Source organism: Echeneis naucrates, chromosome 15, assembly GCF_900963305.1.
Source record: "Echeneis naucrates chromosome 15, fEcheNa1.1, whole genome shotgun sequence".
NCBI lineage: Eukaryota > Metazoa > Chordata > Actinopteri > Carangiformes > Echeneidae > Echeneis > Echeneis naucrates.
Window position 1 is genome coordinate 5,304,832 of NC_042525.1, and position 17,347 is coordinate 5,322,178.

The 17,347-nt window shown below is 39.4% G+C and overlaps 1 protein-coding gene across 1 annotated transcript in view; it reads right to left on the minus strand.

The window, feature by feature from the left end:
- The window catches only part of plpp4 (phospholipid phosphatase 4), a 34,629-nt gene extending 30,443 nt beyond the window's left edge, over positions 1 to 4,186 (minus strand). The window contains exon 1 of the mRNA XM_029521493.1: positions 4,098 to 4,186. Within this exon, the coding sequence (XP_029377353.1) occupies positions 4,098 to 4,186 (89 nt within the window). The remainder of the gene's footprint in view (positions 1 to 4,097) is intronic.
- Between the last annotated feature and the right edge of the window lie 13,161 nt (positions 4,187 to 17,347).

Here is a 17,347-nt window from a genome sequence, read left to right on the forward strand (position 1 = left end):
TTCACCTGAACATGATCCAGACATCACCAACTTTCTTTGTTTACATCTAATGAGGAAAATAAACTTGACAAGTGTTCTGTGTGGCTTTTGGAATAATATTTATAATCAATGCTTTCATTTACATCAGAGTTACTGGAACGTCTCATAGTAATTATAAAAGATTCAGCAGTATTCAATAATTATGTCTCTCTATAGTGCTGTGGAGGGTAATTGCTGAAGTCTACTTTTCTGAACTACATGAGAAGAAGGGATTTACAGAAAAAACTATGTCTGCATGTAATCCAGCACAATTTCTCAGCCTCGGTGCTGACTGCTCACTCTTTTTACACACCACCTGAGCTGTATTAAGTTTTGGTCATGCAAATGGAACATCCTGCCACCACCTTATACTCAACTGGCTGTCCGTGGGGAGGTGTTTACGGTGAAGCAATTACAGAAAACTAACTTTTTCCTCTGAGTAACTAATGAAACAAGTAAAGATCAGCTGTAGGGTGGAGACTGCATCTATATGCAGAGGACTGCTTGATCTGCCTGCAGTATGAAGCCAGGTAATGGCTGCCATAATTTTTAGATGATGTCTTGTTAAATGTGTTGCGACTTTGTTCAGTTGCATTGGTCACATTTGTTCAATCTAATAACAGAAATACCCACAACATTCTCCTGGATCACTGTGACTTTGTTTTCCATATCAACTACAGAGACAATGTGGCCTGGTGGCTCTGTAACCAATCCTCTTCAAAGAGATTTTCTCCACAAAGTCAAAGCTTAGGAGCCCCCCATCCTTAATGTGAAAGCTATACAATCCGCTTATTCTTAAACAGTCTCGGGCCAGACATACTGCGCCTTCCCAACATCTCACAAGGCTTCCTGAGACTTGCCAAAGCTATAGGCTGCATCCCAGGGCTGCTCCTAAACGTTCTTCTGAGAGCAGAGGATGGGTCAACAGGTGAGCTGGAAGGATGAACGATGTTGTGTAGCACACATAGTTCGCCTCATTTGTCATTTGTCAATTGTGCCCGGGACCAAATTGTTACTAATAGCACAAACAAACCTACACTCTTTAATTGTGTATATCAGCCCATTAAGGCTGGCTGTCTTCTCGCAGTAATCACTCCATAAGGAAGCTTTTACGTTTTTCACTGCTTTTAAGGATTCTCTATTGGCTATACTTTGGGTCTTGATCTGTAAAATTTCATTGATCTTCCACTCCATCTGTTCCTTTTTGTTGCTGTGTTTTCCTTGCTGCACAGAACTGATATTTAATGGAAAATTATCTCCTCATCCAAGTGCCTAGCTATCAGTTTTGGAGCAAACAGAGAAACTTATTGTCTGAGTTTGTTTTGATTGACTGAGGATGTGAGCTCTGTCACAGGACCACTCAAGGAAGAAATTACTTTTTGGTGTTTGTCTAAGATGTTGGTTGTTGTATTCCGGATTACAGAGAAAGCAAAATAGCACCAATCTCATTATCCTTTCTCTCGATGTTGAGTGGCTAACTGCAAGAAAGAAGGCCTTTATCCTCTTCTGATTATGGTTTCAGATTTTGTTAAATGTCAATGATCCATTTCCATTTAGATTGAACTTTTTGCTTTACTCTGGAGAGACGACTCATGGGATACCAACCAAGCAATGAAGACTGAGCGGCATTAGCGGTTTGATAGCAAAGGGTCAACTGAACAGCACACACATGACACCCATGGTTAAGGTCAGTGCACCTCCCGAGGCCTAGAACAGAAAGGCAGCTTGGCAAGCAAGGGCAAATGTAAAGTAATATTCCCTCACAGGCAGGTCATCTTTGGCAATTTTTTTTGACACAAATCCAACAGGAATTCAGGGATCCTTGGTTTAATATTTCTCCCTATGCAGACGGTCGTCAGAGAGCACAGACGTGGTGGAGAAAGACAAAACAGCATGTGTGGGTGACTAGTCAAGCACAGAGAGAAGGGTTTTGGTCACCGTCAGCATTATTTAAATGGATTCAAGTAAAGAATAACACTGAGAACATGCATGTGAGTTCTGATTAAAGATAACTCACATTTATAGCCATATTCGCTTCTCACTCCAACTTAAGGAATCAGTTAATTTGTTCAGCATTCCCAGACACATTTTTAAAATTATGAAGAAATGTGAACAGAAGTCTGTCAAATTTGGTCCTTGGCTGCAGAGGTGAAAAATCGATGAATTAAACTTTAATGGGGAAAAAACATGATTTTAACCACGCAATGAAGCATAAATACAAGCCTAATGAGTCTAATTGGTCAAGAAGAAGAAGGGCACCATTTAATTCTTCAAGATAAAACTGCAGGGCACTATACATCAATACTGAACATCAGATGCAGCTAAAAAATGTCCCTTACACCACCACTGAAGAAAACATCACATTCTGGTTGACCCCAATTATGTTGTCCCCACCTTTGACATGGAAGTGTGACAAGAACAGGCAACTGTTGCCCCTCAGAGACAGGGGGTGACTCTGATCTGTGGGGGATAAAGCTTGTTCAACCAAAAAATTAAAGCGAGTGCCAAAAAATCTCAAAAACGTGTGAAACTTTGAGTCTTACGTAAACACTTTGTCTTTATGAGCACATAACTCAACAGTGCACTGTTTATGACTGTTACCTTATTAAATTTAATGAATCAAAAATACAATGAACTTAATAATGGAATTTGTCTTGTGCGGCTCCTTGTTACATTAAAATTTGTTCCTATCCAATTACGGCTGCCGGTGCTAAAATGCCACAGCTCTCCCACTGATGCATTAAATACAGTGAAGCGTGAAGATGACATGCTTCAACATTTGCACTCAGCGTTGTATGTCTGTATGTGGTCGCATTGGAAGAAGTAAACTTGATGTTAAGAAACCAAATTGAATATGTTATACTAAGTTAAGGTCCACTGCTGTAAGCACAAACCAGATTTACTGACAAGGCTTCACAACAAAGAGTTCATTAGACTTTCTGTTTACTGAAGAGGGAATATGGGGAATAAAACTCAATTCATTTCAGTGACTAAGGACTTGATGAGGAACTCAGTGGTTGGGTGATGATGATATTGCATTAAATTATTATTATTATTATTATTATATTTTTTAGAAGTCCTGGAGTAATGACAAATCAGCAAGACAAATGCTTCGCACAATGAAACGTTCATCAATGATTAAACTCACAAAAGACAATGCCAAGGCACCTCATGCCGCCTCTCCCAACATGCCTGAAGCAGTCTGTACAGTCAGATCCCTGCAGCTGATGCACATGTCAAATATCAGCATCAGCCTCCTTTTTCTGTGACAGCACACATGCAGCTGATATAAATGAGAATGCACACATGGTGTGCAGGTAGTTTTTTGCAGCACACTCCAATTTTCTGGTGCTGATTTTAGACTCTTTTGTTTTCTTCCAGAGATAGAGTGAAAGCCATGACAAGGTGAGCAATTTCAGATCACAGGACCTTGGTCCTCTCAAAAAAAAAAAAAAAAAAAAAAAAAAAAAAATCAATAAATGACACAATCATGGTGCAAACTAGCTTAATATTGCAGGCAAGATAAACAATTCATAATTCACATCTATGTGAGTTTAGGACATCCTTCAAGCAAAGTGGCAGAATGTGAAAATAAAAAAAAATAAATAAAGTTTTTGTTTTTTTTTTACAAATCACAACATCTATTCCAGTACCCCCCTCTATCGTTATTTCGTATGGAGCGGAGCTGCAATAAGAAAAAAAAAATCCAAGATTTTCTCCAAGTGTGAGCCTTGAATGGAGACAGACTGTTTCCATGACACTGAGAAGAAGGCTGATGGACAGTGAACTTGTTTTTTTTTTTTTTTGTTTGTTTGTTTGTTTTTTGTGCAACCTGTTAACGCAGCTGTAGCTGTCCGTGGTGCTGAACTGCGGATTAACACTGACCTGATCGCCACAGCGGCAAACCAACCTGCAAACAACAGCTCAGTGACTACAGCTGAAACCGTCATTAAACTGAAGGGCTGACGATGCCAGATTAAAAGAGCAAGGTCCAAAAAAAAATAAAAAATAAAAAATAAGAAGAAGAAAAGAAAGGAAAAAGAAAGAAGGAAAACCCAGCCGTTTGAAGCTTTACTTACACAAAAACTCCGAAAAGCAGAACTCGGATGCCAATCTCCAGAGCCAGCTCTCGCATGTTTTTCCTGCGGTCTGGTGGCGGCACGTTCATGACTCTAAAATAATCCGTCAGGGAAAAAATAAATAAATAAATAAATAAATAACAAAAAAAAAAAAAAAACCAAAACAAAACAAAATGACAAACAAAAACAAAAACAGACAACGACAGGTCCCGGTCAGTTCTGACGGATTTTCCTTTTATATTCCACCTTTACAAAGAGAACGCGCGTCCGAGAGCGGTGCTCCTTAATTACACATGCCGTGCGCCTCCATCGCGACTCGGTCACCTCAGAGCAGTCTTCCCCGCCTGAGACTGTCTTCGCCCGGCTCCGTCTCTTTTCGATCCCCTCGGGCGATTCTTCCTTATTGCAACTCTGTTGCCGACAACCTGCTCCTCTATCGAGTGAGACTCTTCTTCTTCCACTCCATCAATTACTGAAACTGGAAGCTGGGTTGGAGTTTTAAGAGCTGAAGGCATCGGTGGGAAAACATAAGTGGTGTGGGTTAGTAGGCTACTGAGGGAGAAAGTGATGGGAGAGCGAGGAATAAGGAGAGAGAGACATAATGGACCTCTCTCTCTCTCTCTCTCTCTCACTCACACACACACACACACACACACACACACACACACACAGCTACACTTACTTCAGTACTTCACTGGAGAATCCCATAAGCACCACAAGTCCCTAGAAGAGCACTCAGGACCTCACAGGAGACCAGATGAGTACGTTTGGTACCAGTGACCTGTAATTCAATACAGTGATGAGCTGAAACTCCTTCTCTGCTCTGAAGCAGACACACACACACACACACACACATTGCTCCTGAGCAAACAAATTCTCACAAACAATAAAGCCTTTACATAAACAAAGCACAGAATTGTTCCTGTGGAGTATTCTGGGTAGGTGTCCATGGCCAAACACTGTCACAAAGGTGAAGCACCTGCTGGATCTAATCCATCAACACAGACAAACATCAGGCTCAACACTGAGTCTGACACATGATATTGCATTTTACACTGTGTCAAAAAAAAAGACTGGTTCAGGAGAGCTGTGCTCTCTGTTGGCCTTTCCCCATACTGTCCAATCACACCGCTATAAAGAATCCAGCACCTCGGGCTCTATGCAGCCAGACAGTGACAAAGGAGCACAGGCAGTAGTACGCCTGCGGGCCGGGAAACCTGGCTAGCACTTCATAGGCACATGAATATTTGATACCCTCTAAAACTGGCCTTCCTAACATTACCTGCCAGTGTAAGATGTGGGTAATTGTGCGCCTGTGTGAATATGTATGGCGTGTGCTTAAAGAGAAAGTAACCATTGGAGAAAAATAAAAACCTTGACCCAAAAACTTTTCTGCTGTCTTTCTAGGTCACAGTCTCTCAGTCAAGCTGGAAACTGACTGCAGACGCAATTTATGAATTGTGCTTGCTGGTTAACAAAGCATCCAACCTGCACCTCTAAGATAAATTAATGCATGTATGTATTCACACACACTTAGAAACATACACACATTGGAGGTTTTGATCTGTTCCTTTGTTTTTACAGTAGAGTCGTAGATGATGTGCCTCAAGTCTGTGCCAGATCCCTAATAAGAGCAAAACAAAACAAGAGCAGATTTGAAATGCTGTTAGGTTAGGAGGTGCGATCCAACTTCAAAGCTTTCTGGCAATCATCAGACTTTTCAGCTTTTAGAGAGTATGGCATGTTCATTATAAGCCATCAGCATGGGTTTCTCTCACAGCGTCACGGTGCTCATGATTCGCTCCGGTCATGGAGCCTTCTCCAGGCCTTTCCTAGCATCAGCACAAAAAAAAAAAAAAAAAAAAAAAAAAAAAAAAACTACATTATTTTCCTTTCCTTGGTTAATGCCCTGCTGACTGCTGTGTCCAAAAAATAAACATTCAACAACTGTATATGAAAAGGGCAATTTTCCTTTTCCTTTATTTTTCTATTATATTTTAGTCCAATCAGCATTTTAATATTTCAGCTTTATTGACTTGATTTGTTTTTTTTTTCTTGTTTTTTTTTTTCTTATTCTTCTTCTTTGTAGAGCACGCTATGAGTCATGTTCCCTGAGGTTCTGGTTACATTGCAAAGACATATGGCATCTCTAAATAAAGTTGTACTTCCAATTCATCAAATCTGAATACAGCTGTACAAAGGGCTCCAAATCACCCGATGACCATTGGTGTGTGTGTGTGTAGTAGCCCCTGTTGAGGATATTCTCTGCAACACAGTGACTCGTGCTACAGAGGGATCAGTCCATTGCTCCCTGAGTTCTAGGCTTTACTGGACATTACTCCTTATTACACATAAGGCTGGGTTTTATTGAAAACCATTGCTCATTCGTGGGCTTTATATCGCTCTGATGCTGTTGTTGTATAAATCTACAGACGTCTTTGCCATATTTGTGGGTACATTTGATGTGCAATACAGTATATTCATTTTTAAAAATGTAACATGTCAGAAGATAGAAAGTGTAGCGTTTTATTATCCATGAAATAGGCAACCGAAAGGGAAAAGCCACCCATTTTATTTTAGTCTGGGAGAACTATAATTAGTGACTAAAATTTTGAATCAGCTCTCAAGCCAGAGTTGTCAACTGTGTCAGATTATTCAACAACTCCCCAAAGTGGAGATATATTTCACTATTCAAAATGCTTGGCATCTCTCAGCTGTGCTGTGGCATTTGGAATAAAGGAAATCGTCATCCAGAAAATCATCATGTAATCACCTCCGTGAACTCGTTTGTTTTATGTTCTTGGCAACTTCTGATAGCGAGAGCTGGCTCTGGCAATATGGCCCATTTAATTGAAATCAAAAGCAGCACAATCCATGCCAAGGCAATGGTTCAAGAGTTCAAGAGTTGAATTTGCATCAGTATTTAACACCAGTCTTCTTTCATTTGTACGTGTGTCCACGTTTTAAATACATCTAACCTTTGTGTTGTTGGTGGTTTAAGTTCTTCAGGCTTCTAAAAAGACCAAAAGGAAACATAGAACTGAGAGGAAATGACAAAGTGCGCATAGCTCACCATCACTCATGACTGTTACTCAGACATTTCTTTATACTGCAGTATTGTAACTGAAAAGGCTGAGTAGAAATAAATAAAGCTGCATCAACTAATTTCAGACAGATTATGTTTTTTTGGGCATCAGGTTCATCTTAAATCACTGACAGTGAGTGATTTTTAATCATCCAAAGCAAAGAGGAGGGAGAGAGCTGTAGACAATTTCACTAAAATTGTACTACTTCACAACAACCACAAGTCCAAATTTACTTAAACTGCTTCTAGCAACAGTTTGGTTCAGTCAGAATTGTATATTTAGGGTGAATTATTGCTTTAGGGTGATGTGATGCTGTTAAAAGTTTAATAGCATAGTCTACTATGCTGTTTGTGGTAGAGACTCTGAATCAATGGCACATTAACCTTATTTATGATTGACACACAGGCTGTGTGGTTTGGAAAAGGTTTTACAATGTCTCATATACTTTTACACATGCTACTCTTTGCTTGCATTCAATGTCACAACTTATGACCCCCTGTTATAAGACACAGAAGATTAATTTAAGATGAGAAACAGCTTCAGGGGAGCAGACCATGCCGATATTAAAATATGAGCTGTCACAGGCACTCATAACTTGTGAAGCATGCCAAGGTGAGATCTCTATTTGGATCCAATGCTCCAATTCTGATATTGAATGGCAGAAGTAAAAAAAAAAAAACAAAAAACAAAAAACAAAACCCCATTAGAAGTCATACTTCATACTGGGTTAGTTTGCCAACGGTGACACAATGAAAACATCATATGGAGGTGTTTCCAGACACTATTACACATCTGAAATGCATTTGTCCCACTGTATAATCTCCATATGTCCCTGAAAATAAAATGAAAATGGCACAAACAATGTAAAAAGAATACAAAGAAAATATAAAACTAACATTCTCACTTATTCCTAAAGATATCATGGCATGGACACAGTCTTTTCCGAGTGACTGCCAGCTCGACTGAGTCACGAAGGACATATGGAAAGACATTTTGAATCTTTTTTTTTACTGAAATTTGTTTTTCAGCTGTGCAGTTTCCCCCTGGATATGGGTTCTGGATAAGTTGCTGAGACTGCATGGCAATTAAGTCTGAGTATCAGGCCGACAGCTGTTCCCACGTTCCTCAAAGCATGTGTGGCCAGTAATGCATCATAAATAATTAGGGGATTGGGTACAGGCTACTCTGAAATCACACTTTCTTACCCATCTTTATGTGTCGAATTTGGTGCATCACAATAGACACAAAGGCAGCTACAGCAAAATGTAAATCAATTGTGCTGAAGTTGTAAATGTTTTCGTCCAAAGCTTCTATTAGACCTGTATGTTTAGTAGAGTTGTTCTGCTGTAACTGGAGAAAAGAGGTTATTTGTTATCAGTGTCCCCTATTTTAGTATAGTCACAATCTTGCCCTGGGTCTTTACACATAATACAGCTTGACTAATCAGCTCATCATCTCACTTATCAGTGCTAATGCCATCAGTGAAATAAGTAATCAATGTCAGTAATTAGTTCTGCCTTTGAAAATGACACACTGTGAGGAGACATTAAATTGTGACAAGAATAGGAATATCCACGCAGTTCTTTTTTGTCTGGGCTGGGCTTAGTGTGGTTCAATTTGATTTGTAAATTAGTCACTGTGTCAATCATTTAAATTGCTGTAAAGCCAATTCTTGGACAGCTAAGCAGAGCGGGCTTTTCCAATGCTTGGGGGGGAAAAAAACAAAAAAAATAATAAAAATCACTGATCTTTGGAGCAAAGTGGGAAGCTTTGAGATGTTTAAAAAAACTTGCATATGTATTCTCACACATCTTCCATCCAGTTTCGAAGTTTTCAAACCATTAAGGCATGTTATATAGCATATGGCACACATCCAAAGCAAGACTTCTCTCCTCATGATTCGAGCCATTTCTGCAGCTTCACTGAAAAGCCAAGATTTCCACAGAGTGAAAATACAACTACTGGCCAATCTATTAAAATCCTAAAGGCAAACCATTATCAGGAAAGCTGAGGGAATCCAAAATTCTATGCTTTAAACAAGGCCAAAATACAATGTATTGATCTTCCTTTCACATAGAGTAAGAAGTGATTCACCCCAGGGCTGTATTTTGTTACATAGCCTCCCGTTTGTTGATAGTTAATAGAATCATGCCAGCAACGTTCAACATCTGACATCACCATTACTAACTTTAGCAATGCTGTCTACTAAAGTTTAAAGAGTCACGCAAAAAGTCACATAAAGCATTAAACACAACTTAACTTAATTAGGTCTAGTTTATTTGCAGTATAGTGTTGAGTCCAATCGTTGGCTCGCTGGTTTCTCATTTCACGTTTTCACAGTAAGACAAAACTCTTCATACTCCTGGAAAATTAGTGCCACGAATTCAACATCAACATCGCCGCTCTGTATCTAATGTAAACCACAGTTGGGAGAAACCTGCGTCTCACTGCTGGTCCTCCTGCATTGCACTCTGAATTGTCTCAGCTGCCTCAGTAAACCACCTAACTTTTGTTTCAGGCCATGGTTATCTCTCACCTTGATGACTGTAATGTGCCTCTGGCAGGCACCGTCTACCCACAGTTGGACAAAATAAGATTCAAGTCACTGTTGCTTGCCTACTTCGGTGTTTTCATCGATCTTCTTTAACTGAGTGATTCAGGTTAATGCTCCTTGGTCTTGGCCACTGCATTCCCAATAGCATTTAAACATGATTTGGCTTTGGCATCCTTGCCCAAAAGACGGTCACAGTCCAGATTGTTCTTGTTGTGGCACAAGCTATCAATGCTATCTCGAAGGATCTCCTGAAAACTCATCTCCTCTAAGACCTTCCAAGAACCTCTAACACTCCAACATGCCAAACTGGTACATACTGCACACTTTTCGTTCCCTTATTTACTTGATCATCTTACACTTTTCCTGGTTGGATAGATTAGAACTTTTTGCGTACTTAATATTATTTCAAGGTCTCCAACTGCACTGAAGCTTTAGTGTTGCCACTGTTGTTACTCGTGAGTTGCTTTGGATAAAAGCATCAGCTAAATGGGTAAATATAAATCTAAATGGATACTTAACTGAAACCATGTCCATTTTTCTCTAACGTGCTTTTGTTCCCTAAATGTAACAACATGAGATTCAGTTTATCCTGACTATCACCTGTCTACCATATGTGTGAAATAAATAAAAGCAGCAGTCATACGTAAAACACTGTCTCTGATTAACATAATCAGCACAAGGCTGAGAAAACTCTGCCATTGTTTTTCTGATTGGTGACTGGTGGTTGGTAATGTTAATTAATGCTCAGCATCACTTTCCTAGAGATAACCATTCACATGCAATATCTTAAATGTTAAGAGTTGTTTCATAAACTCATTCTATGAAATTTCCATAGCCACACAGCAAATCTGAGCACATGCTCTGGTAATTTAACCTGCTCTGGTTAGCGTGATTGCAACCTGCCATAAATGAGGTGAGAAGAAAGAAAGACCAGAAAAGTGATTTTTTGCGATATGGAAATGGAGAAGCATTACTTTATAGCACTAAAGTACTTTGACAAATCTGTGATGGCAATTGGTACAACTGAAAAAAAGTACTGGGAGCAGAGCTGTGGAGAAACAGGGTTTGACTTGCTAATTAACTGAATTACACAAGTTCTAAATCCTATCTCAGTTTAGCACTACTGAACAACTCTTTGGTAAAGGTGGTGATGACACTGATGATCACTCTCAGCCAGTTACAGAGCCTAATTGTTTGTTTTGCTCGGCTAATGTTTCTGTTTGCAGTCATGCAGGACTATGTACAGTTGGCACTGTGACAAAATTCAGTAATTATCTAAATTGATCTGTGCACGTATACAGCATGCACCATGGACTATGTAGTTAAAACTTGTGTACAAGATATAATTAGCTGAACCTTATCACACCTTTCTCTTTTCCCATATTTCAAATTACCTGCCAGTTTTGACTATGCTATACCCACCCCCCCACCCCCAAAAAAAAAAAAAACCCTCACATAAATGCCATTAAAAATTATTAACAAAAAAGTTCATAAAGACACACATACACTCACATGCACACACTTAAAGGTAAAACAAAGAGCAAAAAAAAAAAAAAAAAAAACTAAACTAATAAAAACACATATGTATCTGCAGATTATGTCCAATTAAAATCATTACAGAGGCGTGTTTCTATTTTTAAGTCCCTGGTGGTGGTAAAACCTCATAAAGAACGGGATGCCTGAGCACATGTCATCAAGAGAAGCAGGGTGAGTATAAAACACAGGCAGCGCGTATCCTCTAAACTACTTATGCACATTCCTTTCATGCCAGTCTACCCGTAATTTCATTTCAATATGACTCTAAAAGATACAAGCCAAGGTCTACCCTGCTTCTTAATCAGGAAAACTTAACTTGCCATCTGTTAATGCAACCGAGTCTGTCAAAACCCTACTTAGATGTATTAGTCTCCCCGCTTCACGGTGGCGGGCACTTCTGTTTCAAAACCACAGTCATTACAAACAGTATCATGTTACAGCCCTTGATGCTTTTTAAGGTAGTTTATCTTCCGTATGCTCATAAAAGCCTCATCAATTACACATAATATAGCTGTTTAATGATATGGAATTGAATGCATGACATTCGACAGTGAAGGTGCCATTGAGTTTTTCATTTCTATTATTGGTTACTTAATATTAGAAATCATCTCGCCATAATCTGATAGAAATTCCTCCATTAAAAAAAAATTTATCTTTACCACATACATCTGTGTATCCATTCACTTCAAATCTACACAAAAAGGGGTTCATTAAAATATTTATATTCTAATTAGCATATTTGAAGTGTGTTTATTATTATAAATCAGCTTTGCAACCATGGGGCTGTCATACCAAAGAAGGCTTTTGAATATTGCATGTTAGAGTATGCTTTGTTTTTCAGCTTAGTATTTATTATTCATTGACTGAAAAAAAAAAAACAAAAAAAAAAAAAAAACAAAGGTTCAGTGGGGTCCAATTTCTGCTAAATTCCACAGGAAAGCAGATGGGTTAACAGCAAGTGACTGAAGGAATGAATTGATACAAATTTACGAACACGGATATGTTGACATGCTAAGATTTAAGTTTTGAAATCTTGCGCATCCTTAAAAAGTCCAGTTTCAGACTCGCTACATGACACACTTCCTTTGTGTCAATATCCAGGTTTGTAATGGTCATTGTCATGGTTCACTGCTGGAGCTATTTCTGATACATCAGGTTTTCCAGCTACATCTGACTGTGCAGCCCAGTCTGCCCAGCCACTGACTGTGAACCCCTGAGGCAGCTTCCCCATTCCTTCCTGCATCAGTTGCAGTTATTCCCTTTTACCCTCTGACTTTCTCTGTTTCGCTCTCTAGAAAATTTTTCCCCTCCAGCTGTTTCAACATTGTGAGTTCAAAAAAAAAAAAAAACAACAAACAAAAAAACACACAGTAAAACTGACCTGTACAATGTGTAGCTGACACAGCAGGTTTTTTTGGCAGCCATTTTGATAAGGAAAAGCATGGGTGTGACAGAAGTATTAATAGAGGCTCCACTCTGTTTCAGCCTCCAACTAGGTGTGGCAGTCAGCCCAAATGAATAACACTATATTGAAACTGACGCAGCTTAATGAAATTCACCCATAATGAAATGTCATAATTTAAACCTGTGGGTTTCCTCCTCATAGATAAGTTAAATGTCAGCCGGACTTGTGATACTATCTATACTCTTATCATGTTTGTAGCCACAGAACACATTCTGCCTTTCTTCCTCTTCTCGCTGGGGATTTGATCTCTACGCACCAAATCTGCACGTAAGAGGACACTGTGTCCTTGTTAACATACAAATTGTTGCTTTAATCTTTCCGGATGTTTATTCAATTATCTATATTTTGTGCCAACCCAAATTCCTCAGTGTTCTCTTACAGGTAATCTTCCTTGAAAACCACAATAGCATGCAGAACATTTATGCTGCATACAAAAGAATGATGGGACAAAGGGATACTAGGAGCCCAGAGGTGTTAGGTAACTGTCACTAATAGCAGCACACTGTAACCCAGGCCAGCAATTGTCTCGGTACAGCTGCCAAGGGAATCTGCCAATGGCTCTGCCAATGTAATAGCTTGAGCTTTCTCCACCCTCCTGACCACTTTGGCACCAGCTTCTTTCAAATGACAGCTACAAAGTCACAAGGACACCACCGCATAACACAAAACACAAAAATGACCTATCTCGCTTGATGTATAACGAGCCAACTGTTTGATGCCAGAATAAATCCATTATGTCAGCATAGGGCAAATGAATCAATTAAAAATAAAATGCAACAGTTTTCCAGATTCATACTGTATTCAGCACATATATCTGACGTCATGGTTTGTGTGTATACTGCCAAATTGCATTTGGTTCCTGGCACCACCTTAGTTCCATTAAACAGTACCGCAGACATGGGAACCATAACTTTTACAGGAAATCAACATAATGTAAATGTGGAAATAAGCCAACATTGCAATTGCCATTTTCATTCCCAGGGGTGGACCCCATTCAGGTATTACTTTAATGTTTCCTCATTTCCTCAGATTTGTACAATTTCCAATGAGTCACACTCACGATGATTATGGTTATTTCAGTTTAAGATAAATGCCGCACACTTTACAGGGTCATTCGGGGAAGAAATCACCATATACATGCTGTGAACCAGCTAATTTCACAGCTGACGTGAGGCTGGTCGGGACAGTAAAACAGCAGGTGGAGCCGATGAATAACATTTATACCGGCTACGCTTTACACAGCTGGCCATTAGTGTCACCAATTACACCTGTGCATTTCCGGGTATGACGACACAACATGGCCGCCATGAGGAGGAGAAGGAATGAAACAAGGACTGCATGTTGGTCTTTAAAAGTTATGGCTCCTCGAACTGACTGAATTAACAGGTATGAAAGGTATGTAATAATTCCGATGACATCTTTCAAGAAGCAGTTGGAATACCGCGGTAGGAAGGAAAGTCGTAATAAAAAAACCAAACAAACAAACAAACACGGACTAATTAGCGTATTTTTCGAAGCTAATACTTATAGCCACTTAGTTGTGACTGTTAGGGGGAACATTTATCGTAATATTTAAAAACAAAACAAACAAACAATAAAACAACAACAACATATAAAAATAACTTACCACCCCGGGGGCTTGTACCAGGAACCTGGATTAACACGGCCGTGTCGAGCGGAAGCGATTTAGAGCTGTGCGCGTTCACGTGAAAGGGACGGGGCTTGCTAAGGCTAAGTAACCATGGCAACGTACTCCATAGGAAGTAAACCGCCGAGTTAGCTCTTTACATTAGCACAAATTAGCACTGTCAACTATAACTTTTGGGTAAAAGTAGAAAATAAAAGCTCCAACCAATGAATGGTCACAGTGACTGACCTTGTTCAGATGATGTGTTTTGTTTTGTTTATTATAGTTTATAGTACCTCTCATTGTGGCCTGTACTACTGCTAGAAACCAATGTAGGCCAACCGGGCACATACATATTTAAAAAACAAACAAACAAACAAAAAAAAAAATAAAACTGAAAGGTTTGTAGACATGAAGCAAATGAAATTATTCCAAGTGCATTGACTTCAAATATTCCCTTTTAAGTCTATGAACCATGTACAGTCTTATTTTTTCCACATTAACCTTTCCTTTAACCTAGTCACTATTTTAGGCAGCTACAAGGCCGTCTGTGTTTAATATACTGTATGTTTCATCATCTACTCTGGGTAAAGAAGAAACACTGCAGTATGCCACGCATCGATCTTTATACAGTTTTAATCAGTGCTGATAGCAGCAGGATTACCGTGATTGTTTTGGGGACCAAAAGTCAAATTGAAATGCCGTTGTCCTTTGGCAATAGGATTGAAACTGTCAGAAACTTTTTGGGCCTTGTGCTTGCCTTCAAACTGACTTGCTGTTCAAGCAGAATCAGTGAATCAGACTAAACTGCAGTAGAGTGAAATATCCACCAGAGAGCAGCAAAATATCACGTTGAATCATCATCGTACAAGTTGGTTTGATTTGTTTAATGCCATTCACCTGAAATCATTTAAAGTGATCAAATTTACTGAGAAGACATCTAAAAATATCCACAATAAAATGTGGTCCTGTGTTTATCAGAAATGTATGTCAAGTACATTGATTCTGCCAGTGCAAAAGTCCATTCAGAGTCAATTTAAAGTTCAATTTTGCACTAAGGTAATAATCTGATAACTAACAAAAGCTACATTTCTGAAAACTGATTCTGTTGTCATGATACTTAACATTTACATTGACACTATTGTGGTGGGAAAATGACTCTATTTGCAGATGGTGAATTTTAAAGCTCTGTCTAGAGATCTTTAAATTATTCTTGAATGGCCATGTAAAAAAGCAAAAGGTCATAGTCTGCATACAGTTTTACATTTTTGGAGAAAATGATGCTAATATACATTAAATTGATTTGGTTAGAAGAAACCCTAGTGACAGAATTCTAGTGGGAGTAGGTTTGATCAATGGACAGTCCAAGTTTTCCGTATGCAGGATGATCTGATTGATTGACAGCATGAGATCTGACAAAAGCTCAACAGATGAGACTGTAAATTCTGTCATTAATATTTTCAGTAATGTCAAATATAAATTCTAAAATGATCCTTCCTGTAGTGAAATGCTGTAGTTAATTAACTTTAATGTGCCAGCCTGTTAATATTATAAACTGTTGGAGCTTTGTGCAGGCAGACAGGCAGATTAATTTCTGAGCATGTCAGATTTTTAGTTGTAATTCATATATATTGCACTAGATGGTGCTCTGATACTGGTCATCAGATCTATGACCTCTGTGATTAAATAATGGATTTCAAATTTAATCTGTGTAATATATTAGCTCATAAGCTTATAAGGATGTAAGCTCATAAGGCTGAACGTGTGTGTGTGTGTGTGTGTGTGTGTGTGTCTGTGTATATGTATGTATATGTGTGTGTGTGTATATATATATATATATATATATACATACATACATATCTTTAATCTTGGTGAAGGCTGCACTCCTCCATGGAGCTGGCAAATGATTTGTCTCCACATGGTAGGGTCTTCAAGGGTAGTTTCACATGTACTGAAATGAACACATCAGGTTATAGAATAAAAGGCTGAAAAAACATAGATTAAATGCACCAAGAGAATTTGTCTTTCGCAGTTTTTATGATAGAGAAAATAAGATCTTACTGCTCAGGAATGTCATTTCAAACGTCTATTGCTCTGCAACTGTAAGTGTTGCAATTGCTGAGGTTGGTGGGTATTATAGGACCTTGTGTTCAGGACTTTGAGCACCACTTAAGTGTTACCTTGGGTGCATTTTGCAGGGGTAGTTCTGAACACTGGGAAGTGACATTTGCAATGACCGGGGTGTTGGTGGTGATGGAGTAAAACTAAAGGGAGGGAGAGAGCGAGAGAGAGGAGGGAGGGAGAGAGAGACAGACACAGAGAGAGAGAGAGAGAGAGAGAGAGCGGAAGAGGGAGGGGGGGAGATACTTGGAAACGCATCACAGCAGGACAGGCAATCGAATCTAAAAGCGCTCAGCTAGCGACAGACTCGGACGAGGAAGGTAAGATAATATAATGACATGATCATCCTGCTATAAGTTGATAGACACGGAGGATAATTAGAGGGAGGATGCGACAGAGATGTTTCCACATAAAGGATGTAGTGTGACATTTCCTTCCCACTGTAGCTGTGCGTAATTCATGACTTTTACGCTCATAAGTAGTTTTTTTTTTTTTTTTTAACTTTGGCGCACAGGATGGGTATGCATTATCTGTTAAAGCGGCGCACCAAAGTTGAGTTGGAGAAGCAGCTGACTTATTGTAAATCCTATTCGGATGAGCCATCAGTGTGGTGAGGAGGACCGGTCAGGTTGGGGGGGAAATGGGAATTCCCATCGGAGACCAAGTTATGTCGCCTCTCCGTATTGGCCCTCAACTGTTGCTGTTGGTCCTCGGTGGTAGTTTCATCAGGGCAGTAAACCGTGTGCATGCTCAGGCTGAGGTGTCAGGTGTCCGGTGTTATCTCAGGTGGCCCCAGAGACTCCTGAGGTGCCTGCTGGGAAGCGCGTCGGTGCGCACTTATTTATTCATGTGTCACCTGAA